The following is a 25,531-nucleotide window of genomic DNA, read 5'->3' on the forward strand; positions in this document are numbered from 1 at the left end:
ACCGATGTCTCCCACAACCATTCCCATTCTCTCATGTATAGTCAGTCAATCTCTAATGGCTGCTTTCCTACTGCCTCCAAACATGTCCATACCTTCCCAAGCACCCCCCACCTCCATCCTTAAAAAAACAGTCATTCAGTCCATTCATGCTTGCTAGTTAGCCCTTTTGTGACTAAAAGCAACAAGGAGGTCTGTAATCATTCACTTGAAACTTATCTCTCTAGTAACTAATGATTCCTTAATTACCCAATCTACTGACCTTTACACAATTCTCACCCTTCTTGACCTTCTTGGAGCCTAAGACACTGTCAATCACCCTTTCCTTTTTGATGCTTATGTCTTCTTATGTTTTTGTGGCACTGCTCTCTCTCCTTGTTTTCCTCCTATCTGACTTATCCTTCCCAGTCCCCTTCATTTAGGCCACACTCACTTTGTGTCCCCCAAGGTTATATCCTGTGCCTTATTCTCTTCTCTTTTGCTATACCAGGGGTGGGAAACCTGCAGCCTCGAGGACACATGTGACCTTCTAGGTCCTTGCATGCAGCCCTTTGACTGAGGCCAGGTTTTACAAAACAAATCCTTTTTTTAAGGGCATTTGTTTTGTGAAGTTTGGATTCAGACAGACGGCTGCACTTGAGGACCCGGAGGGCCACATGTGGCTTGGAGGTCGCAGGTTCCCCACCCCTGCAGCCTATACTATTTCATTGAACTCACTAGCTTCCATGGATTCAAATATCTCTAAGCAGATGACTTTCAGAGAGATTTACCCAGCTGTAATCTTTTTCTCAACCTCCAGTCTAGCAACTGCACCTATTAGACATTTTGAATTTGGTATCTTGTAGACACCTTAAAAACAAAGTGTCCAGAATTGAATTCATTACCTTTCCCACATCCTAACTTCAGGTGCTATCCTCCTAGTGACTCTGGCTTGAAATGTAGATGTCACCCTTGAATCTTCACTTTTTCTCACCATCTCCTGCCTCTACCTTCTCTTTTCTGACACTGCCACCATCTGGTGCAGGCCTCCCTCACTTCATGTATGGACTACTGCAACAGTCTGTTGTTCGGTCTTCCTGCCTCAAGTTTCTCCCCACTCCAGTCTGTCCTCCATTCAGTTGTCAAACTGATCTTCATAAAACACAGGTCTGACCACATCACCTCCCTATTCAATAAGTTCGTGTGGCTCCCGAAACCTCCAGGATCCCATATAAAAATCTTCTATTTGACTTTCAAAGTCCTTCATAACCTGGTCCCTACCCATTTTTTCCAGTCTTTTTACATACATCACAGAAGGCACTCTATCTCTCAACTCTTGTGTATTTTTACTGGCTATCCCTCAAGCACAGAATTTTTGCCTCCTCAACTGCACTTCCGGGTTTTTTTCAAGTCTCAGCTGAAGTCCCCCTTCTACCAGAAGCCTTTCTTGATCTCCACCAATGCTAACATTTTCCTTCTCTTATCTCCAACATATCATGAACAGATCTCGTTTGAACAGTTTGCATGTTGCCCCCCAATTAGACAGTGAGCTCCTCGAGAGCAGCAACTGTCTTTTGACTTTCTTTGTGTTCTCAATGCTTAGCATAATGCCTGGTACACAGTAAGCATTTAAATGCTTGCAAAACACTATGGATACAAAAAGAGGAAGAAAAAGACAGTCATATCATCAAGGAACTTACAATTGAATGGGGGAAACTATACGAACAAATACATACAAAGCAAGCTATGTACAGAATAATAGGAAATAATTATAAGGAAGAAAGCACTGGAATAAAGAGGAAGGCCTCCTTTAGAAGGTGAGATTTTATCTGGGACTTCAATGAAGCCAGGCAGGTCATTAGTCAGAGCAGAGGAGGGAGAGTGTTCCAGGCATGGAGGACAGTGAGAGAAAATGCTCAGAACTGAGAAATGGAGTGTCTTGTTTGTCAAACAGTCAGGAGGCCAGTGTCACTGGATCAAGGAGTATGTGTTAGGGAGAAATATGTAAAGGTAGGAGGGGGCTAGGTTATAAAGGGCTTTGAATGCCATATAGAGCATTCTGTATTTGCTCTTGGAGACAACAGGAAGCCGCTGGAGTTTACTGAGTAGGGGAGTGAGGAAGTTAACATGATCAGACCTGAGTTTTAGGAAAACCATTGTAGTGGCTGAATGGAGGATGGACTGAACTGGAGAGGGACTTGAAATGCCAGAAGTAAGCTACCAAGAAAGAGGACACGCACCAAGGCATTACTGCCTCTAAAATAGAGAAACTGAAATACATGCAACTAACTTAACTATTAAATAATTAAATGCTTCTCCTCATTAAATTATTTAATTCAACAAGTGTATTAAATGACTATGAAAAGTATTATGCTTAGGATATAGAAAATGCAGTTCCTGGGGAGGCTAGGTGGTACATTGGATAGAGCTCCGGCCTTGGAATCAGGAGGACCTGAGTTCAAATCCAGCCTCAGGCACTTGACACTAGCTGTATGACCCTGGGCCAAGTCACTTAACCCCAACTGCCTCACCAAAAAGCAAAAAAAGAGAGAGAGAAAGACTGTGAGCTTCTTGCAGGCAGACTGTCTTCTAGCTCTTTTTTATATCCAGTACTTAGCACAGTGCTTGGCACATAGGACGCACTTAATACATGTTTACTGATTGAGTGCATCAATTTCACTGCAGGGGGCGGGGGGGAGAGGAGGGAAGAAATACATGTGTGAATAAATAAAACTGTGATAAAAGCTAGACTATGATTAGGACAAAGGATATAGCCACAAGAAAACTCTGAGAGAAATGTAACTTTCAACTGAGGGTTGGGAAGGGAAAAATAAATCAGTGAAGATTTTATTCATGGCAGTAGCACCCAACATGGGTCTTAAAAGAAGAGGAGTTCAACCTCTTCATATAGGAGTTCACAGAGGCAGACGGAAGGGTGATAATTCAGTTCAGCTTGAATGTAGTATGGGGCAGCTAAGTGGCACAGTAGATAGAGTGCTGGGCCTGGAGTCAGGAAGATTCATCTTTCCAAGTTTAAACCTGGCCTCATACACTTATTAGCTATGCAACCCTGGGCAAATTCAAGCCTCATATACTTAGTAGCTGTGTGACCCCATGCCTCAATTTCCTTGTCTGTAAAATGAGCTGCAGAAGGAAATGGCAAACCATTCCAGTATCTTTGCCAAGAAAATCTCAAATGGGGTCACGAAGAGTTGGACATGACTGAACAACAATAACAACAACCACAACAAAAGAATGGAGTTTAAAGGGCAATAGTATGAAATAAAGGTGGACAGGTGAAATAGTCTAAAGCAAGTCTTTAGGGAAAATTTATCTTTCTAAATACTTCCATCAACAAAAGAGAGAAAGAATGGATAAAGTGGCCATAAAATTAAAACAAAACAAACAAAAAAACCCCAACAAATATGAAAATCCTTAAACAGAAATTCTAAAAATCAAAAAGATTCACAAAACCCTGCAGTTCCTTTTCTTAAACAAGGAAATATCATGATCATACTTTGTGCATTAGGAAGACTGCTTTGGCATCTACATCAAGAACAAATTAGAGAATCTAATTTTGGCACCTAGATAAGAACAAAGAAGAGAAACGGAGTCAAAATAAAGCAATTACAGTAGTCAAGGTGAGAAATAACCAAAGCCTCAACTATGGTAGTGCTAATATGGAGAAAAGATGGATGCAAAAAGTATTTGAGAGGCGGATTTGATATAAGGGAATAAGAGTCAGAGATAACGCTGAGATTTTGATACTGTGTGAAACAGTTGATGGTGGTACTATCAACAGAAAAAGAAAAGCTGGTGAAGGTCAAATTTTGGAGAGAAAAACAATGAGTTCAATTTTGGAAACATTAAATATGAGAAACTGGCTGAGCATACAAGTAAAGATACTTACATCAGGTGGTTGGAAATGGCAGAGAAAAGCTCCAAGACAAGGTGGGATTATATACATCTAGAGATTATCTACATATAAGATAATGGAAGCCATGGAAGTGCGCAGGATCACAAAGGAGAGAGTATTGAGAAAAGGCATGAGGACAGAACTTTGTTGGTGTATCTATTAATTCCAACAAGAATTTTACTAAGCACCTATCTGAAAATGAAAGAAGAGACAAACATAAAAAAAAATTGAATTGACAAAAAAACTTAGGACTGATTGCTTGAAAAAGCAAATAAGATAGACTACCACTCTTGATTAAAAAGAAGAAAGCCAAATTACCAAAATAAAAAATGAAAAATAACAATCCACAACAAATGAAGAGGAAATTATTAGGAACTATTCTGCCTACTAATATATCAACAAAACTGACAGCTTGAAGTAATATTTATTTAAAAAAAAATTAATGTACCAAGAACTATGCCAAGTGTTTAGCATACAAAGAAATTAAAAAGTCCACAGTGTAAAGTAACAGATATTCTATTTGGGGAAACAAGATGTAATAGAAATTTAAATACAAAGGGTATACAAAGCAAGTTTTGGTAGAAGGGCACTGGCACTTGGAGGGGATCAGGATAGAAGTCCTTTAGAAAGCGGCAGTTGAACTGAGCCTGAAGATAGTTACAGATTTCAGAGGAGAAGGTAGGGGAGGGAGCGTATTTCAGGGAAACAACTCGTGCACAAGAATGGAGATAGGAAACAACGTCAATATATGCTCAGAGATGTTTCATAGATAGCTGGTGATACAGAGCTGAAGCTCAAGAGACAAACCGGGGATAGATACATAGTATTGAAAGTAGTAATCAGAGAAACCATAGTTCAACCCATGGGAGCTTATGCAATCACCAAGAAAATACAGAGGTTAGACTCAGGATAGAGCTCCAGTGTACAGCCAGCACAGGGAACAGGATGACTGGATGGTGATCCAACAAAGGAGACTGAATAGGAATGGCCAGACGTGTTGTTTGTATTTTGATTTCGAAGAGGACCAGTGACATCACAGGGTAATGTCTTCACTTGCGAGTGAACTGGATCGAAGGGAGGCAGAATTGTACAAAGTCACCCTTCCCAAGTCATTTAAGTCCAGCAGCAAATGCAAAAAAGTCTAGCAAATACAAAAAAGTCAAGACCACTGCCAGAGGCCCAGGACGCAGTGGATGACCTTAGTGTCTTCCACATCTAAGCAAGCTCTAAGCACTGCACAGTGCCTGCTTCAGCTGCCTGCGTGGCCATTAGAGCAAAATGTTCTCATCCACCCAATTCCACGGAAAAAAGTCTTCACATGCTTGAGGTAAACACCCCCCTAACTCACCCACAGGTCTGCTGAGATGGTTTACGAGGGTGTGGCTGCTGAGCGTGTCACAGATTCCTGGAGCCACAAATGAGAATTGGGTGAATCAAGTGGACACCAAAGGGTGAAGGACAGCCCTGAAAAGGTCTCTGCAAGCCTCCATACCAAAGGGGCAAGTCCTTCCAAACACTCCACACACCCTTGGCCAGACACATAGGAGAACAAGGAGAGAACAGTATCACAAAAACTTAAGAGAACAGAGAGTGCACAGAAGAAGGGGAAGAGAATGATCAATTGTGTCAAATGTTACACAGGTCAAGAAGGATAGGAATGAGAAAGGATCATAATATTTGGCAATTAATGTGGTTAATCCTGGAGAGAGAAAGTTCAATTAAGTTACGAGGTCAGAAGTCAGACTGCAAGATGTTGAAAAGTTAATGAGAGTTGAGAGAAAATGGAGACAATGAGCATATTTTTTCCTCCCCTAGGAGTCTGGCTGTGAAAGAGAGAAGCGATATAGGATAGTAACTTGAAGGCAAGGTGGGACAAAGGGAAGACTTTTAAAGGATGATGGGGATTTTGGCATTTTCCAAGCAACAGGAAATAGACGTGGGGGAATGATCGAAGTGACAATACTGCTGAAGGAAACAGGAAATAATGAAAACAAAATTTAGCCTTGGTAAGAAGGACTACCTCTTTCTCCAAGAGGAGAGGAAGAGGGAGAGGAGATATGAAGTACAGAGTTGATGAGAAGAACATGTTACAGCATGCCAACAAAGTCATACAATCACACTAACTGGGTCCATTACAAATTTATGTTATATATTCTCAAACAGGTCCTCACTGCTGCATACACATTTTTTATTCTTCCTTGATTGGCTCTTTATTCCACTCCCCTCAGCACCTATTCTTCTTTTCTCCTCTTCTTAAACCACATATGTTACCATCTCCCTTTCGTAGAGGACCTTCCTTCAATTTTTTTCATTGAAATATTTGATAAGATCTTCTGCGGAAAGTAAGGGAGGAACAACTGAGTAGGCTACTACTGGAAAAGAGAAAAGAAGTTTTGGAACAAGCACTAAAGGAAGTGAGACAGAGAATCAATCAGGGCCAAAGACAGTTATTTCTCTGATACTGGCTATATTGTATTTCTACAATTTCATCAAAGTAATATAGCTTCTCTGTATAGTCACATCCTTATTACCACCAGTAAGATCAGATCCATGCTCTTCATTTACATTTTCCTGTCAGAGCAAGGATCACTGGCAGGAAGAGAAGGATGAAGAAAGAAAATAAACTTAGAATAATAAATGGAAATTATATCACTTTTTTTGTTGCATTTTAGTAGTTGGGGCCAATATGGCTAAAAGGACAAAGTCCTCAAAGAAAGCTCATATGCCTGATTCTGAAGCACAGACATAGAAGTATCAAGGTTATAATTTGATCAGATCAGTCTGTATTTACAATTAATTTCTGTCTCTCTAAACTATGATGAATTCATTTTGTAATACCTGAAGGACCTGTGTTTGTCAGCCTGAGGACTTCATAATAGAATTCTCTCCTTGAATAAGAATCAAAACAAGTCTATGACTCAGTAATAAATCCTGAAGAGTAGTCCAAGTCACAAAGAAGTTACAAGGCTTATATGCCATACTGCTACTAAGACAGGCAGCAAGGTGTGCTAGATAGAGCGCTGGTTTTGGAATCAGAACGACATGGGCTCAAATCCTACTACCTACATGACCAGTAGTAAAGCATTAAACTTTGGAAATTTATGTTTCATCTATAAAATAGGGGTAGTATTATCTACCTCACAGGGTTTTTGGAAGGCTCAAGGAGATAGTCTACATAGATTCCTTTGAAAACTTTAAAGTATTACATAAATGTTAGTTATTTTAAAATTACATACCCAGCTGGGTAAGGGGCTGATGAACAAGTTTTCTTATCATTACAATAGAGTCTCTAGCTCCAACCCAATTGAATTTTATGGCATGTAGATAAGAGCATCATATCCAGGCTTGAGATAATTTTATCATATAGAAAATTTATGTGTGTATAATCACAATGCGACCATTCTGTAATCCAAAAGAAAACTGCTTACTATGGATAGTTCAACTCTGTTATATTAATGAAGTAGCTACACATAACATACCCCAAAGATTTTATCTTACTGAACATGTGAAAAACATGTTTCAGGAGTGGATTTTTATTGTGGGGAAAAAGATGAGAATGCAAGTACACCTTCAAAATGCTATTAACTTTAACCAGTTTCTTTCTATGAACACAGAAAGTACTCACTAAAGGAGTAAACTATGTTGAATGTGTAATTGTTCAAATTCCAGTCATCTATATTTAAAAAAATAACCTATATAAATGACAAGAAAATGAAAATTTTCTTCAGTTAAAAAACTTAGAACTGAATATTCAGTTCTCAAAAAATTTGTGAGTGCTAATGTACTGACCCAGACTTTTTTTTTTTGCAAAATTTTCTAAGAATTCTACATTCTGAATCACAAATGGCAGTACAAAACCAAAAAGGTGAACAACACTTCACTCTGATTATTAAGGAAATATGCAATTTACCATTATCTTGCTTCTATGGACTTCATAGAAGCTTAGTACTTGGAAATGGAAATTTTTTTTTAATGGATCCCTTTTTTACATTTTACATATATCATCTCTCTTGAAGGAATTACCACCTACCATATACATTAGAATGTCTCTAATCATCACCATAGCTGTCTGATGATCATTCCAAGCTTGATTTAGTGTTTGAAGAAAGTTGTTATTCAACGAATTTAGTACATCTTCTCGCACCTGCAACAGAAGAGATTGATTTTAGTCTGTATAGTTTATCAAAGAAAGAATAACAGAATATTCATTTTTTAGTTAAGAAAACAATCTATAGAAAGCTCAGTTTTGATAAATTTGTCCAAGTCGGAAATATTACAGCCATGAGATTTTAAGTACTATATTTTCTTCCGTGTTACACTATGTTCTCATCTCTTTTAATGTAAAAAGTTCAGGCCAGGATGGGGGAGAAGTTTCACCTGTCATCTTTTAAAGAAACAGGCCAGATACTTAATAATGCAATAGCAATATGTTTCTCAACAACTATACGAAAGGATTAGAAATATTTAACAAAGAACTTTATAACACGCCACATATATACATATAAAGAAGTTATACCTGAAATGAAGTTATGATAAATCACAAAATGTTACAAGTTAGAACAGATACAAGTAGGATATTTTTGAAGGGAAAAACAATTTTATTATAAAGTCTAATGAGCATGATAAAATTGAAGTTGCATTTTAAAAAAGAATAGTGATTTTGAAAAATGTTTAAAGATGAAGGAATAACATAGGGACAATTAACACAATAGAAAGTCATAGAAGAATCTCATTAAAAAAATCAGGGGACAATTTAGGGAGGTACTAAGGGTTAATAAATAAGGGGTCCTCATACATGAACAATTCTTTGAAAGAGGCACTGGGGGTAACGGGGACAGGGCACTGGACTTGGAGTCAGGTGGGTTTAAATACCACCTCAGTCACCTACTATCTGTGTGATCCTGGGCAAGTCACTTAACCTCTTTGTGCCTCAGTTTCCTCATCTGTAAAATGAAGGCGTTGGACTCCATAGCCTCTAAGGTCCTAGTCCTTCCAGCTCTAAATCTATGATCCTATGGAAGGTACAAGAATATCACTCAGATTGATTATAAAGTGGTCCTATCAGATTCCAAAAACAAGCATTCTTAGCTGAGAAAGCTAAAGAAATGCAATGAGAGGGGAAAGGGGAACAGCACATTTTTATATTTTTACTATTACTGAAAAAGTCTGCCTTACTATAACAAATGGGAGCAACCATAACAATCACTATTAAGAGGATATATTCCAAAATTACAATCAAACTTTGTTACCAGAGGTCAAAATAATAAATATGTGATTTAAGATCCATTCCTCTCTAAGTTAAGGGGTACTGTGGTTCTGACATTTTTTTCTGAGTTTTGTAAAACACTGTCAGGTACATTTACCCACATATACATACAAGCATATACACATACATACAAACATGTTCAACAAATGTTGACTGAATGACATCAATCAATCAACAATTAATCAATACTAGAAGGCAGGAAGAATATTAGTTGTATGAAGTTAACTTAGGTAGTATTAGAAATGACCTATGTTTAACAAGAAATGTTTAGCAACTCAGAACTGGGCTCTTTTTGAAAAAGTAACATTGGTTTGCTATTTAAAAAATGTGTAATAGACATGAAATTGTATGTTGAAAAGAGCAAATAATGCTTTCAAACAAAAATCATAAATAAGTTAGACATTTTTCAAAAATCAAAATCCCTCTCATTCTAAACCAGGTCCCTCTTCTAGCATCCCCATTAATTATAACTCAGTAATCACAAATTCCACCTCTGATACCTATTAGCTGTGATAACCTCTCAGTGACCCAGGTAACTCTCCATGACTGTAAATTCCCAAGCAGGTACTGATTTCCATTGGTAGGAGTTTACTTAGTGGGAATTCCCTACATCAACAAAAGTACAGATTCAGTCCAAGCAAAACTATAAAAGCATAAGCCACTTTTAAGAAAATGAATATTTTCATAAATTATCCCTTTCCCCAAATGAACAAAAGATGATTTATCAAACATACTTGATAAACTGATAACTAAGATAGAAAAAAAAGCATAATGTCTATAATGTGGGCATTCCAAAAAGTAAAAAAGAATACCTTTATTTTTCAATAGTCATGGTTCTATGATCTTACCCATTTAAGAGTTCTTTACAAGGCTGCACATTATCATAACTTATCCATGCCAGCTCATCATGTACAAATCATCCTTTTCTTTTTTTTTTTTTAAATCCAAAGTTCCCCACAGAGGGTCTACCCAAAGTGCTGGAAGCTTCCTCACTTTCTTTCAGCACTGTGAAGGTACTGGTGGAGCTCTCTGGCTGTGCACCTATTAAACTGCACTCTTACCCAACGCAATCATCTCTTCTCATCATATCATTCCTTGACGACATGAAAGTTCTTCATTGGTTACATGTCGCATCCTGCTAATACCCACACCATACTTTTCTATGATATTCTTCAAGATCTTAAAGATCTTTAGGTCTTTGGACAAGGTGGTATTCCACTTCCTGCTGCCACAGAGCAATACTGCTAAACTCTTAAGAACTGAAAAGATGGGCAAATATGGCTTTCAAGGGAAGCTTAAGGCAGGAAAAGAATCTTAAAATTTCTCAAAAGCAGTTAAGTCGGCTTCCTTCTTCAATGCCAGGTAGATCTAGCTTATCCATTTATATTGTCTGTCACAGGTATACAGACTGTTGGTCAAAATCTATATGGCATGCAGATGTGACTGCCTATATTTTCCACTCATTAGTCTCAGTTCTGCTTTCTGGTGCCAGTTAGGACAAGGGTGGTGGTGGTGGTTGAGGGGAATAAACATTCACATAACACCTACAATGTACCAAATGCTATACTAAGCCCTTTACAAATATTATCTCACATGATCCTCAAAATAACCCTTGGAGACAGGAGTTATTATTATCCCCATTTCACAGTAGAGGAAACTGACAAAAACAAAAGTTAAGTGACTTGTCCAACGTCACATAGCTATTAAGTGTTTGGAGCTGGATTTGAACTCGGGTCTTTCTGACTCTAAGCCCAGCATTCTACCTACTGCACCACCCAGCTACAAACAAATGCATGTTGAAATAGTTATCCTACCCACATTGTGACTTTCCCCATTGAGGTTTTGATAAATCAAGGGTCAGCGTAAGAAATTAAATGGGAATTTTGGGGAGAGTTTTGTGGAAGCCACAGACAACACACATAACCAACACACAAAATAGAAAAAGTTTAGAAACTCAGAAATGTGCAAAATATATGTACAGTATTGTATAATACCAACATATTTTATCTTTTAATATCATATATACATATAATTTCTTCTTCTCTAGTATGAAGGGAGGGCCAAAAAATTTTATGTGGATTTTCCAGATCACAGTGATGCTGGCACCCCAACCCCCATGATGTGGAAAGGATGACTGTATAGGCAATACACTCATCATCTACTTGATCTTTCCTCTGTGGTCAAGACCTTTTTATTATTACAGGTCTCTTCCAAGAGGCTATGTAAAGTCTGGAAGCATGACGTAATCAACACAATATCATCTGCAAACAGGATCTTCTGGAGGACATCTACAGGGAAACCCTCCTCCATCAGTTGCAGATACCCTTGGTGAGCATACATCTCCCTGTTTTATAATTTGCCTAATGTTTACCAAGAGGTTCAGGGTTATTTCTGTTATACCTTGAAAGGAGTCCTGAACAATCTTGATGTAGGAGTAGGAGACACCTTTAAGAAGATATCATTTCACTGAGTTAAAATCTTTTTTTCATAATCAAACAATAAGCACAATATTTTCTATACCTTTTATTTAACTATGAGATGGTAAGGCTTTGTGTCCCATTGTTAACTATTGTTCACAAAAGCCTATTTATTCCCAACTAAATCTTTCATTGAAGATGTCCTCAATTCATAGATAAATTATGCTCATAAGGATTTTGCTATAGGTGAGAAAGTAAGCATACATAAACTATCTGCTCTATCAGTCACCTTTATCTATATTAATAAGATCTAAGATTTTTTCCATACCTTCGGTATCTTTTTTGTACTTCAGATACTTTGTATTATAATGTGTACCCTCAATGTACCTAAAAGTGTTATCATCTTCAGCATGGATCTCCTCTAGATTTGACCCAATCTAGCTGCTTTTCTCTTCTCTGTTCTGTTTTTGTTGTTGTCATTTAGTCATGTCTGACTCTTCTTAACCCCATTTTGGGTTTTCTTGGCAAAGATACTGAAGTGGTTTGCCCTTTCCTTCTCCAGTGGATTAAGGCAAACAGAGGTTAAGTGACTTGCCCAGTGTCAAACAGCTGGTGAGTGTGTGAGGCTGAATCTGAATGCGGAAAGATTAGTCTTCCTGACTCTACGCCCAATGCTCTATCCACTGAACCACTTAGTTGCCCTTCTGTTCTATTTAATGCCAGTTCTACTTTCTCATCTTATTCACCTATTCTACCTTAGCACCTCAGGAACTGTGATATTACAATTCAAACAGTTCTCTTCTTGATGGAGAAAATGGTTTTGAAAATCTTTTCTACTTTTCTTCTGCTTGTATTCCTCCTTCCATTTTCATTCTTGAATGCTTTTTTGCTTAGTGGGACATACTGCCAAACTTTAAAAAAAAATGACTTTACCATTCACTGTTCCTGTTTAATGAGACAATACTATTGATAACTGTCCACTGTCCTTAAGATTTTACAGATGTGGTTCTAATCCAGTGTTGCCTTTGGTAGCCATCTCTCTCCATTTGGCATGTAGGCCATATGTTTTGCTCTCTAAGGCATTTTCTGGACTCTTCAGCTCTCCTTGTCATGGCAATTAATTAATACTTGTTAAACTTTTGGATGAAATCATAGTTGGTGTCAGTGACATTTCCCATTTCTTTATTTTCAATAATGTTTTAAATTAAGAATTAAATTTGATGCCATCTTTTTTTCTTGCACTTTACAAATTCTCATCTGAGCTCTGACAACTTGATGGTCTGGTATATGAACAGTGACTCAGGAAAAACTCATATCAAAAACAAGTATTTTCCTGCCTGTTAAAATGTCATCAATGTTATTATTAGTGGTATCTGATGGTAGTTATGTCCAGTGCTTAAAAGAAAAAAAAAGAAAAGCAGTGCATGACATTTTATAAATGATTTTTTTTAATTAAAAGTGCTTATGATGTGACAGCATGAAGCTTCTGTATACTTCTTTCCCCTGAACCAAATCCTTCCCAAATTTTTCACCTCATCCACACTTATTCTTCAATTCTTAGCAATAAGAACAAAAACCTGGAAATGCTCTAAAAGAGTAAGAGTTAATAATTGCAAATTGGTCAAGGCACCTCAATTACAAATCACTGAAAATGATACTGTGATACACACACACACACACCACCCACAGTCAATGAATCACACAATTAGAGTTAAAAGGGATTTCAGAGGGTATCTAGTCTAACCTATTTCTGTTCAGACTCTCATCTGCTACATATCTAAAAAATAACCATACAGCCTTTGCTTGAAGATATGCAGTGACAGGAGACATAATACAGCTATGGAGGCAATGAATTCCACTCCTGGATAGTTCTATCAGAAAAATTTTCCTGATGTTAAGCCTCTACAATTTTCCTCTGCAATTTCACTCTACTTCTGCTATTGCTGCTATCCAGAGCAAAGCAGAAAAAAGTTTAATCTGAAAGCCCTATAAAGTATTTTCTTTTTTAGGCCAACTATCACTTTCTTCAATTAATCTTCACATTGCACAACACAGGGACCTTTCACCAGCCTGGTTTAGAAAAAGATACAGATTAAGTGACATGATGTTTCTTCCTGAATAGAAGCCTCAAAACCTACAATTACTACTTATCCAGCCAAAGTAAAGACTAGTGGACATCACAAATTAATTGGCACAGTCAAATATGGAGCAGCATACACACTGATAAAATTAGGTAACAAAACAGTTGCAGTCTACCCATTAATGTTTTAATTCTCATAAGCACAGGAAAAGAAAAACAATGATACATAGTTGCACAATCTACCTCCTCATAAAGCTGAAGAGAAATAGTTTCGAAAACTAGTTATCTCCCAAAATGCAAAAAAGAATTCACTTTTAAGAGGATACTCAGAAGCTGTTAATTACAAAACAGAATTATAATTCTCCCTAGAGACAACAGATGAATGATTGCATAGGGTTTTGTTGTTTTCTGAGTAATAATAAGGATGGCATTTCTATTCTTGACTACTAGGCCTAATTTCTGAGTAAAAGTGAGGTACACACAATCAGCTATTTATCAGTCAAAGCAAGGATGTTGCAGAAGGCTTCAGTGGCTACCTAGACCAAACTATATCTAAAAGTGAATCCTCTTTAAAATATAACAAGTTGTGATCCAGCTCTTATTTTAAGATTTCAATGAAGGGAAACTCACTATCCTCCAAAAGCAGCACATTCTACAGGAGTTAAGGAGGATCACTGAAGGTAAAATAGACAATTTTGATTACATACAATAAAAACATTTTTGCACAAATAAAACCAATGCAGCTAAAATTAAAAGGGAAACAGGCAAATGGAGGAAAATATTTGTAGCAAGTTTTTCCCATAAAGGTCTCATTTCTAAGATATTAGGGAATTAATTCAAATTTGTAAATAATAAGAGCCATTACCCAATTAATAAGTGACCAAAGGACATGAGTAAGCAGTTTTCAGAGAAAGAAATCCAAGCTACCAATAGCCACAAAAAAACCCACTCTACATCAATTATTAGAAAAATACAAAGTAAGGTAACTCTGAGATTCCATTCATACCCATCAGATTGGAAAAGTTGATTAAATAAAAATGACAAATGTTGGAGGAGCTATGGGAAAATACGTACAATGCACTGTTGAACTGTTGCACTATGAACTGCTCTAGCCATTCTGGAAAGTAATCTGATACTAAGCTCAAAATCTATTAAACTGTGCATATCATATGACTCAGTGATACTCAATCTATACCTTTAAAGAGATCAAAGAAAGAGGGAAAGGACAAGGACCTATAGGCATCAAAAAACATTTACAGCAGTTTGTCTTATGGTAGCAAAGAACTGCACAAGGATGGAATGCTCATCATTAGAGAACAATTAAATAAGTTACATGTATGAGATGGAATACCATTGTGTGGTAAAAAAAGAAATGATGGAAAAGGATGGTTTTAGAGGAACCTGGGAAGACTTATATAAACTGAAGTAAAGTGAAGTAAGCAGATTGAGGAGGGTAATTTATACAACAGCTGTACTACAAAAACAATACTATAAAGACGACAACTTTGAAAGACTCAGGAACACAATGAGCAACCCTAATTTCAGAAGACTCAAGATGAAACACACTACCTTATCTACCTTTCTGATAATAGAAGTGATGAATTCAGAATATAAATTGAGATATAATGTGCACATGTGTATGCGTGTGTGTATGTGTTGGACACGGCCAACACTGGAATCTGATTGAGAAAATAAATAAATAAATACACACACACACACACACACACTTTTAACTGTAATAGGGGTTTTGTTTTTCTTTATTTCTTGATTGGGGGTGGGGAGAGTAGAAGAGAGGGAATGCAGATCTGAAAATAAAATTTAAAAAACAATACATAGTCCCACATCCCTTTAACTGTACTATCGTCTAGCCAACATCATTCTCCCTTTTACATGGTATACAGCCTAAGATACTTTATAAACAATTCTGCTAAAATCTCGGTGAGCTGCATTTACCAGTTTAGCAACTCTATCAAAAAAGCAAATTAAGTCATCCAACAAGACTCATTTTTGATGAAGCCCTGTTGGTGTGCACACTGCTTTCTTTTCCGGAAGTTGACTAACCAGCTATGAAACAGGAACATGGATTAAAACTGGTAATTGGCAATACTTCCAAATAACCTTTTCTTTAAAAAAAAAAAAAGTTTTTATCAATATTTTGTGTTTCAGCAGAGCCAAGATGGTGGAGAAAAGCAGGGACTCAAATTCTAGACCAGTCGAACCCACAAAAAGACAGAGTGAAACAAATTTCCAGTCCAAGACAATCTTTATGGTCGACAGGCTAAGTCTGTTGCTCCGGGCTGGGAGAGGAGCTCAGTTAAGCATGGGCCGCACAGGCAAAGACTGGGCCTCAGTGAACCTGGAGCAGGCCTCAGAGAACTCAATCAAGGGGAGCTGTGGCAGTTTCCAGACTTCTGAACCCACAAACGCCAAAGACAACTTAGAAGGTCAGTAGGAAAGGTCTGTCAGACCTAGGTAAGAGAGGACTGTGGTCCAGCCCTGGCCTTAACACAGCCCCAGAGCAGTGGCTACAGCTGCGGCTGCTTCCAGAGCTTTCAGCCAGCCCACAGATCATGGGGGGATCAAGCAGCTGATCAGAGGGGGATTGCAGGGATCTCTTTGCTGGCTCTGAGGCAGGATTTTCTTGCTTTGCCTGTGCTTGAATCTGGGTCCAGTCCTGGGTGGTGGTCCTAGGATGAGGAGGAGTGCTGGCATGGTGGAGCTTGTGGCAGTAGGAGAGAGAACCCTCCTCTCATTCCCAGGGCAGAAGAGTGCTTATGGTCACTCACAGACAAGAGCACAGGCCAGGAAAGGAGTAAACACCTCTCCTTAGATTATACCACCCTGGAAGAGCTGAAAACTTATAGGTCCCTAGAAGTATCTCTGAAAACAACTGCACAAAACCCCCAAAGCTTGGGAGGGTACACCCTCCACACTGGAAGCAGAGCCTACCTTAACAAAGAGTTTAAAAAGTCAAGAAACTGATTGGGAAGATGAGAAGAGGGAAAAAATTCAGACTATAGAATTTTACTTTGGTGACAAGGGAGATCAAAACATACAACCAGAAGACAACAAAGTCAAAGCTCCTACATCCAGAGCATCCAAGAAAAATAAGAATTGGTCTCAGGCCATGGAAGAGCTCCAAAAGGATTTTGAGAAGCAAGTAAGAGAAGTAGAGGAAAAATTGGGAAGAGAAATGACAGAAGAAAATCATGAAAAACAAGTCAATAGCTTGCTAAAGGAGACCCAAAAAAATGCTGAAGAAAATAATACCTTAAAAAATAGACTAGACCAAATGGCAAAAGAGGTCCAAAAAGCCAATGAGGAGAATGCCTTAAAAAGCAGAACTGGTGAGATGAAAAAGGAAGTCAAAAAGCTCTGAGGAAAATAATTCTTTAAAAATTAAAACGGAACAAATGGACGCTAGTGACATTATGAGAGATCAAGAAATTATAAAACAAAACCAAAAGAATGAAAAAGGGGCAGCTAGGCGGTGCAGTGGATAGAACTCTGGCCTTAAAGTCAGGAGGACCTAAGTTCAAATCCGGTCTCAGACACAAAACACGTACTAGCTGTGCGATCCTGGGCAAATCACTTAACCTCAGTTGCCTAACAAAACAAAACAAAACAAAAAAGCCAAAGAAAGAAAAAACAGAAGACAATGTGAAATATCTCATTTGAAAAACACCTGACCTGGAAAACAGAACCAGAAGAGATAATTTGAAAATTACTGGACTATCTGAAAGTCATGATCAAAAAGAGCCTAGACATCACCTTCCAATAAATTATCAAGGAAAACTGCCCTGATATTCTCAAACCAGAAGGTAAAATAGAAATGGAAAGAATCCACTGATCACCTCCTGAGATTCCCAAAGGAAAACTCCTAGGAATATTATAGCCAAATTCCAGAGTTCCCATGTCAAGGAGAAAATATTGCAAGCCGCCAGAAAGAAACAAGTATTGTGGAAACACAATCAGGATAACACAAGATTCAGCAGCTTCTACATTAAAGGACCAGAGGGCTTGGAATATGATATTCCAGAGGTCAAAGGAGCTAGGATTAAAACCAAGAATCACCTACCCAGCAAAACTGAGTGTAATCAATGAGGGGAAAAAATTGATATTCAATGATGTAAAGGAATTTGATGCATTCTTAAGAAGCCAGAACTAAACAGAAAAACTGACTTTGAAATACAAGACTCAAGAGAAGCATGAAAAGGTAAACAGGAAAGAGAAGCCATAAGGTACTTATTAAAGTTGAACTGTTTACATTCCTACCTGGAAAGATGATATTTGCAACTCATGAGACCTTTCTCATTATTAGGGCAGTTGGAAGGAGTATATATAGACAGAGGGCACAAGTTGAAAGTGAAGGAATGATATCTAAAAAAGAAAATTAAGGGATGAGAGAGGAATTTACTGGGAGAAGGAGAAAGGGAGAGGGAGAATGGGGTAAATTATCTCCCATAAAAGAGGTAAAAAAAAGCTTTTACAGTAGAGGGGAAGTGAGAAGGAATGAGTGAATCTTATTCTCATCAGATTTGGCTTAAGGAGGTATATAACATACATACTCAATTGGGTTTGGAAATCTATCTTACCCTACAGGAAAGTAGAGGGGAAGGGGATAAGAGACAGAGGGAAGATAGAAGGGAGGGCAGATTGGGGGAGGAGGTAATCAGAAGTAAACACTTCTGAAGGACAGAACAAAGGAGAAAATAGAATAAATGGGGGCAGGATAGGATGGAGGGAAACATAGTTAGTCTTTCACAACATGACTATCAAGGAAGTATTTTGCCTGTGTATGGCCTATGTAGAATTGCTTGCCTTCTCAATGAGGGTGGGTGAGGAGGGAAGAGGGGAAAGAATTTAGAACTCAAAAGTCTTAGAAATGAATGTTAGAAATTGTTTCTGCATGCAACTGGGAAATAAGATGCACAGGCAAAGGAGTATAGAAATCTATCTTACCCTACAGAAAAATAGAAGGGGACTGTGTGTATTGTTTTCTTGGCTCTGTTTACTTCACTCTGCATCAGTTCATGTAGATCTTTCCATGCTTTTCTATATTCATCATCTACATAATTTCTTACAGCACAGTAATATTCTATTACATCCATGTACCACAATTTGTTTAGTCATTCCACAAGTGATGGCTATTTACTCTGCTTCCAATTCTTAGCTATTACAAAGTGTTGCTCTAAATATTGTTATATATGGGGATAACCTACCTTTTCTTAAGAAAATCTAAAAATACTCCAGGTGCTTTCAGAGAACATTATTTGTAGTTCGCACCTCCCTCCCTTCCTTTAAAGAGGTAGGGAAAGTGCAAACAGACTGACTTAACAGTTGGTTTTGCTATGCTGCTTTCTTTCACTTTCTTTTTTTGATCTTTGTTACAAGGGACAGGGTGGAGGATGGAGAGATGCGATTTAGAAATGAAGGTGGTATATAAACAAAAGCAATAAAAATAAGCTAAAAACAAACAAGAATACCCTGTGTAATTAATTGAAATGGCAGAACCTTCAATAGTTTTTAATCAAACAATTGGCAGTTTTTCATATGCTTAGCCACATCTGTCCAATGAGTATAAAAACACAATTGTTAAAACAGTCACAAATTTAGATTTGTTCAAGCTGGTCCACAGCTACTCCCAGATTGATTGTATAGTCATTTATCTCCTTCATACATGCACTAAGATCCTTAAGAGAAGGGACTATTTCTTATTTCATCTTTGTACTCCTCACCTGAAGAATGAGAAGTTGGACTCCATGGCTTCTAAAAGTATACTGAATGTAGTAGGCAATTTAAATATTTGATTTTTAAAAAACTGAATTTAAATCACAAATTCAACTCCACATAATAGAGTTTTGTATTTAATGTTTAAAACTATTTGTCTCATATATTTACTTACACATCCCTTAAAAACATCTATGTAGATGTATATGAATAACTTTACTGCCTATAAATCCATAACAAAAATATAAACTATAAATATTTCTTATATAACTGCCAAGCCACCATAATACTGAACTACACAAAGCACTCATGATTAAACATTTTAAACAAACATAAAACCTGAAAATCTGCTCTTCTAAAAATAAATGAATAAATAAATATTAAATTAGGTCATTTGCTTTAGAAAATTATTCTAGATCTTTTGATATAAAGAATCCTGTTATGTATCTGTGATTTCAAAAGACGATTACAGATTTAAACATCAAGTAAATGACTTCTATTTTATCCAGTTGCTAGCAATTACTGTAAGTGTGAAAACAAATTCAGAAGTATATGAATTAGCTTATAAAAAAATGTCATCAAAGAATAAACTATGCTATAAGATTTAGGAGAACAACAATTTGGTAGAGATGGGGACTAATGCACTAACTGCACTAATGCAGTTTTAAGCTTCTGTAGATTAAAACTGCATAATGGCTTCTGGGACAAACTGTATATTAAGATAAAGTAAGTGGACTTTAAAAAGACAACTAAAACACTCAAACATTCTGAATGAAACTTACATTACTGGTGGGAGGATAGGGTACAGAGGACTTGGGGAAAAGCAATCTTAAAAGAGAACTAGATACTTGCAAAAAAAAAAAAAGTTTATCAAGAATTATCAAGACTCCTAAATTTATATTTTTTATTTTGAACAGGAAATTTAATTGAGGCTTCAAAGCCTTGAGAAAACAATTTAAAAAAAAACAAACAAAAACAATGCCATAAATACTTACTGTTAATCCACAAAGAGACTGTTAGCAAGAAAGAAAATTTATTATTCTTTATAATATGAAGCTTTAAAGTTTTTAAAAATAATGCCTGCTTCCTGATGTTTTCTATTTCTTTTAGCTATTCCCTACAACAAACAGTTTTGAACATGGACACTCAATAAATGCTGCCACTTAAGAACCAAAGATTTATGTGCCAAGATAGCTTTTTGCCAAAGACCTCCTAAAACTCTTGATGTGTTCTTGATTAAGAACTCCCCCAATTAGACTGTGAGCTCTTTGAGAGTAAGGACTATCTTTCTTCTACCTGGCATACAGTCAAAACTTAATAAATGCTGTTGAATGACCAATATGTTTGCATGGAGTCCTGACTAAAGATTATATTCAGTCTTTCAAATAAAAATAAAAGTTCTGATAAAGTTAAAAAAAAAATAATACTTTGGGAGATGGACCTAGAATCAAATTCCCATTAAGTGATTTTTCTATTTATTCCAAGTACTGTTTGCATATTTGTATGTATATGTTTGGGCAGTTAGGTGGAGCGGTAGAGTGCCAAACCTGCAGTCAGGAAGACTCTTCTTCCTAAATTCAAATTTTAGTTGTTTGTGCCTGGACAACTCACTGATGACCTCAGTTCTTCATCTGTAAAATGAGGTGGAGAAGGAAATGGCAAACCACTCTAGTATCTTTGCCAAGAAAAACCCAAATGGAGTTATGAAGAATCAGACATGACTAAAACAACAACGACAACATATATCTGTTTATATATGTATAAATATTTTTCATTGTTCACAATTTAAAAAAAATTATAACATTCTTAGTACAGTAGTAAAATTTAAGATATACTTTTAAAAATATATATACTTAAGATACTGTTTCACAGGCAATGCTTTTTTTTCTTCTTTCCTGCATATACGGAAATGCTTACTTTTGTTGATGCCAAGTTTATAACACAAATATTTAATTTAAAAGTAAACTTGTCAAAAGCAGCTTTGTACAATGGTTATTTTACCTTGCCATGGAATCTGAAAAATCAATTTACAGCAGAACTTTATGGTTTTCTTTTTCAGGATGGTCAATGACTTTTCCTTTTTGTGAATGCTAAGTATTATATCAGGAAAGAAATTCCAGAATAAAATGAATTCTTCTTAATTTTTAGGTTACTTTAAGAAATTCAGAAATATTTTCTATATTTACCAAAACAAGAGACAACCTTTTTCTCTCAGGCCTAAATAGATATCATAGCTACTCACTTGCTTTAGGACCAGGCTAATTCATTGGCTCTATACAGGTCTTGGAATCATTAAAAATAAATAAATAAATAAATAAATAAATACACAGAAATTAAAGGGATACTACATTGGAAATATCTTTAAAAAGATTTGGATGGTGCCATAAAATATGAAATTTGGAATTTTGGAGAAATTAGCTTTGATTTCATGTATAAATCAGAATTTATGGAGATGTTTCTTTAAAAAAAAAAAAAAAAGTATCCTGTTCTGTCCCCAGTATACAAATAAAATAATTGTCTTTTTAAAAATACAACATTATAAACCTCACAGCCACACTAAAATTAACAAATAAACACGGTTGGCAACGTTAAGAAGTATACCTAAGAAGCAAAAATGGGTAATTAATTCATAAAAACTAGACCCAATTCAATTAAAAAACATTTATAAAGCACTTATGTTCTAGACCTGGAATTCTTCACCTTAGGTCATGGACTCCTTTGGACTCAATTATCTTCAAATGCATAAAATAAAACAGGACTACAAAGGAAACCAATTATACTGAAATAGCAAAATATTTAAAGAAGTCATAGGCCCCAGGTTAAGAACTCTATTTCTAGACTTTCTCTGCTAGAACAAATATAGATATTTTGACTCCATAGAAGCCTGATGCCTTCTCTTACCTCTCAGTCAGTCGATATATGTACATATCCCAAGAAGATAAAATATTGGAATAAGGGTCCAAAATATTTACATAAGCATTTTTTGGTAGAAGTACAGAATTGGAACTGTTCAAGTCAACAAACAGTCATTAAGCACCCTTTAAGTGCTGGCACTAAGTGACGTTCTGGATATACAAAGGCAAAAATAACCTCTGCCTTCAAGTAGCTCACAATCTAACATAACAGAGTATTACTATCTCACAAGAAGAAATTCATAACAAGAATTCAGAGAAGCATGGGGAAGACTTGAGGGTGAAGTAAAAATAACCAGGAAAACAATATATATGACTATAATAATGCATTGACAATGAACAAAGTTAAACTAAATACTATTACATTAGCTATGCGAGGCCCTGGAAAAGAGATGAAAATAATGGGTGTGGAACACTGCATATACTAAGAAAATTTAGCTGATGTGTTAGTTTTGCTGAACTGTTACTTTCTTACTTTTTTATTCTTTGTTAAAGGATGGCTTGCTGGGTATGTGAAAAGAGAGAGATACATGTGAAAATGAAGGTGACAAAATCAAGTGATAGAAAATTTTAAATAATAAGAAAACTATTAGAAAACAAAATAAAAGATAGGGCTCACTATGCTTGAAAAGGTCTTTGCTTGAATTTGCTGTCCCACCTACTTACACAATTCTTTTTCAGTTAAAATTCTTACTGGAGAATAACTTTTCCAGTCATCCTTAAGTATGAATTCTAACTATGGTTTAGTCCTTTGTCCTACACTCTTCACTCTCAGAAAAATCATTCACTCTTCAATGATCACTTCTTGCAAAGGGATGATAAATGTAAGACCTCTCTCCAGTTCTGTTCCCAAACCTCCAATTACCTGCTAACAGTTTCATCTGCCCATGACCGTGTAAAACACAATAATTTCTTCAGTTGGAGGTGGGGGAAAACATTTTATAGTAGATGATCATCTCTAAGGCCCCTCACCTTAAAAATCGCCCTTTAAGTATTAAAGTAAAAGTATTGTAAGAGTTCCATATCTGGTCTCTCAATCTCCAGTCTCTACCTATTCAAACTCATGCTATACTTAACTAGCAGTAGTATATTTCTAAAATACTAAATTATTTTGGCCATTATTACCTTCTGTTAAAGAAAAAAACAATAAATCTCCAACGGCCTGCAACAGCCCTCTTAAAAAAAAAATCTGACCTTCAACATCAAATAAGAGGGGGACATTTCTGTATACATAATAGTACAGAAAGAAGGATGTACACGAAACTGGTAATCTCAATTATGTATAGCTTACTTTTCTTATTAAATATATAAAATTCAACATGTAGCCTTCAAAGCTATTTGTCTCTGATTCTTTCTGGCCTTCTGTTCTCTTCTATGCATTTATAAACAAATGCCTCAAGGACTTTCTTTTGGGGAAGGAATGTGCTTACGCTATCCCTAGCCTTCCCAACCCCCATTAAAAAAAGAAAAAAGAAAAAAAAAACTTTAACAAATATGTACTGTCAAGCAAAACGAATTTCCATATTGGCTATGTCTGATAATGTTTTTCTTATTCTGCACCCATGAGTCACATAATCCTGCTGTCAGGACACGGGTGGCTTGCTTCACCAATAGTCATCTGCAGTCACAGTCAATTAATTAATGAACTAATCAGAGTTTTTAATCTTTCTTTGCTTCACCAATAGTCATCTGGAGTCACAGTCAATTAATTAATGAACTGATCAGAGTTTTCAATCTTTCTAAGTTTTCTTTAAAATACTGTTGTTACATGTATAACCTATGCCAAATTGCTTACTGTCTCAGGAAATGGGGAGGAAGAGGGAGAAAATTCTGGACTCAAAATTTAAAAAAAAAACCAAATGTTAAAAAACCATTTTTACATGTAATTGGAGAAAAGAATAATCAAAAACAAATGAAATATTTTTAGTGTATGCACTATTCTAGTACTGCTCACTTTATTCTGTTCAAATAAATCTTCCCAGGTTTCTCTGAAACCATTCCTTTCATCATTTCTTATGGCACAGTAATATTCCAATAAATTCATATACCATTAATTAGTTTAGCCATTCCCCAATTGATAGGCATCTCCTTTGTTTCCAGTTCTTTGCTACAACAAAAATATCTACTATAAATTATTGTGCCAATGGATCCTCTTTTCTCCTTTGATCTCTCTGGGGTATACGCAGTAGTAAGTAGTAAGTGTGTCAAAAAGTATGCATGGTTTAGTGTCATTTTGACCATAATTCAAAATGTTTACATTCAGTGTAACTGTTTTCCTGCAGTCTTCTATTTTTTTTTAATATAAATCCAATCTATGCTTTAATTTAATGTTTTAATTTGTATTCTTTTAATTATTAGTGATTTGGAGAATTTTTTCATATGCTCAATGATAGCCTGGATTTCTTCCCTGAGAACAAGTTGCCTGATCATGTCTTTTGACAACTTATTAGAGTATGTTTTTGTTATTCTTATAAATTTGAATAAATTCCTCATATCATTTAGATATAAGAATTTTATCCAAGAAACTTGGTGAAAAGATTTCCTTCCCAATTACCCATTTCCTTTCTAATTTTTAGCTGCACTGGTTTCTCTTGTGCAAAAGGTTTTGTTTTTTTTTTAAATTTTATGTAACTGAAATTATCTGTTTTATCTTCTGTGACCCTCTGTATCCTTTACTGGGTCATGAACTCCTCCCCCATCCACAGTTCTGAAGGGTCTTTTCTTCCTTGATAACTTTGTTGGGTATACAGCATAAGATGCTGGTTAGTATCTACTTTCTGCCAGACTGCTTCCTGGTTTTCCTTAGCAGTTTCTGTCTAATTGTGAGTCTTTATATTAGTAATGTGGGTCTTTGAACTCCTCATTTTAAAAATATGAATTTGCAATAGGATGAAATTCATACTCCTTAGATTGGTATTCACTGTTTTCCACAACCTAACCCCAACCCCAATCTCTGAAATCTCTCTCTCACTATCTCCAACATAACAATAATGAAAAAAAAACCAAACAAACAAAAAAAACCCCAAAAGATAAAAACTGCATAATACATCACTGCAGGCTATAACAATGAATTCGTTGATATAGGGCACTAGAAAGTGAGTAAACTAGTACTACCAATGTATGTTGGCCATTTCTCTGTAACTTATAGCCTCACAGAGTTGCTGAAGTAGAGAGGTTAAGGCAGGTCAAACTTCCTCTACATACAATGAAGGTTTTGCAAGCCACCCAGGGGCT

General features: G+C 36.3%; 1 protein-coding gene across 1 annotated transcript in view; it reads right to left on the reverse strand.

Annotated features, from left to right (window-relative positions):
• The window catches only part of CUL3 (cullin 3), a 108,784-nt gene that overhangs the window by 49,480 nt on the left and 33,773 nt on the right, over positions 1–25,531 (reverse strand). The window contains exon 3 of the mRNA XM_027875884.1: positions 7,923–8,036. Coding sequence (XP_027731685.1) covers positions 7,923–8,036 — 114 coding nt within the window. The remainder of the gene's footprint in view (positions 1–7,922; positions 8,037–25,531) is intronic.

Source organism: Vombatus ursinus, unplaced genomic scaffold (assembly GCF_900497805.2).
Source record: "Vombatus ursinus unplaced genomic scaffold, bare-nosed wombat genome assembly UNPS02014810.1, whole genome shotgun sequence".
In the NCBI taxonomy this organism is placed as follows: domain Eukaryota; kingdom Metazoa; phylum Chordata; class Mammalia; order Diprotodontia; family Vombatidae; genus Vombatus; species Vombatus ursinus.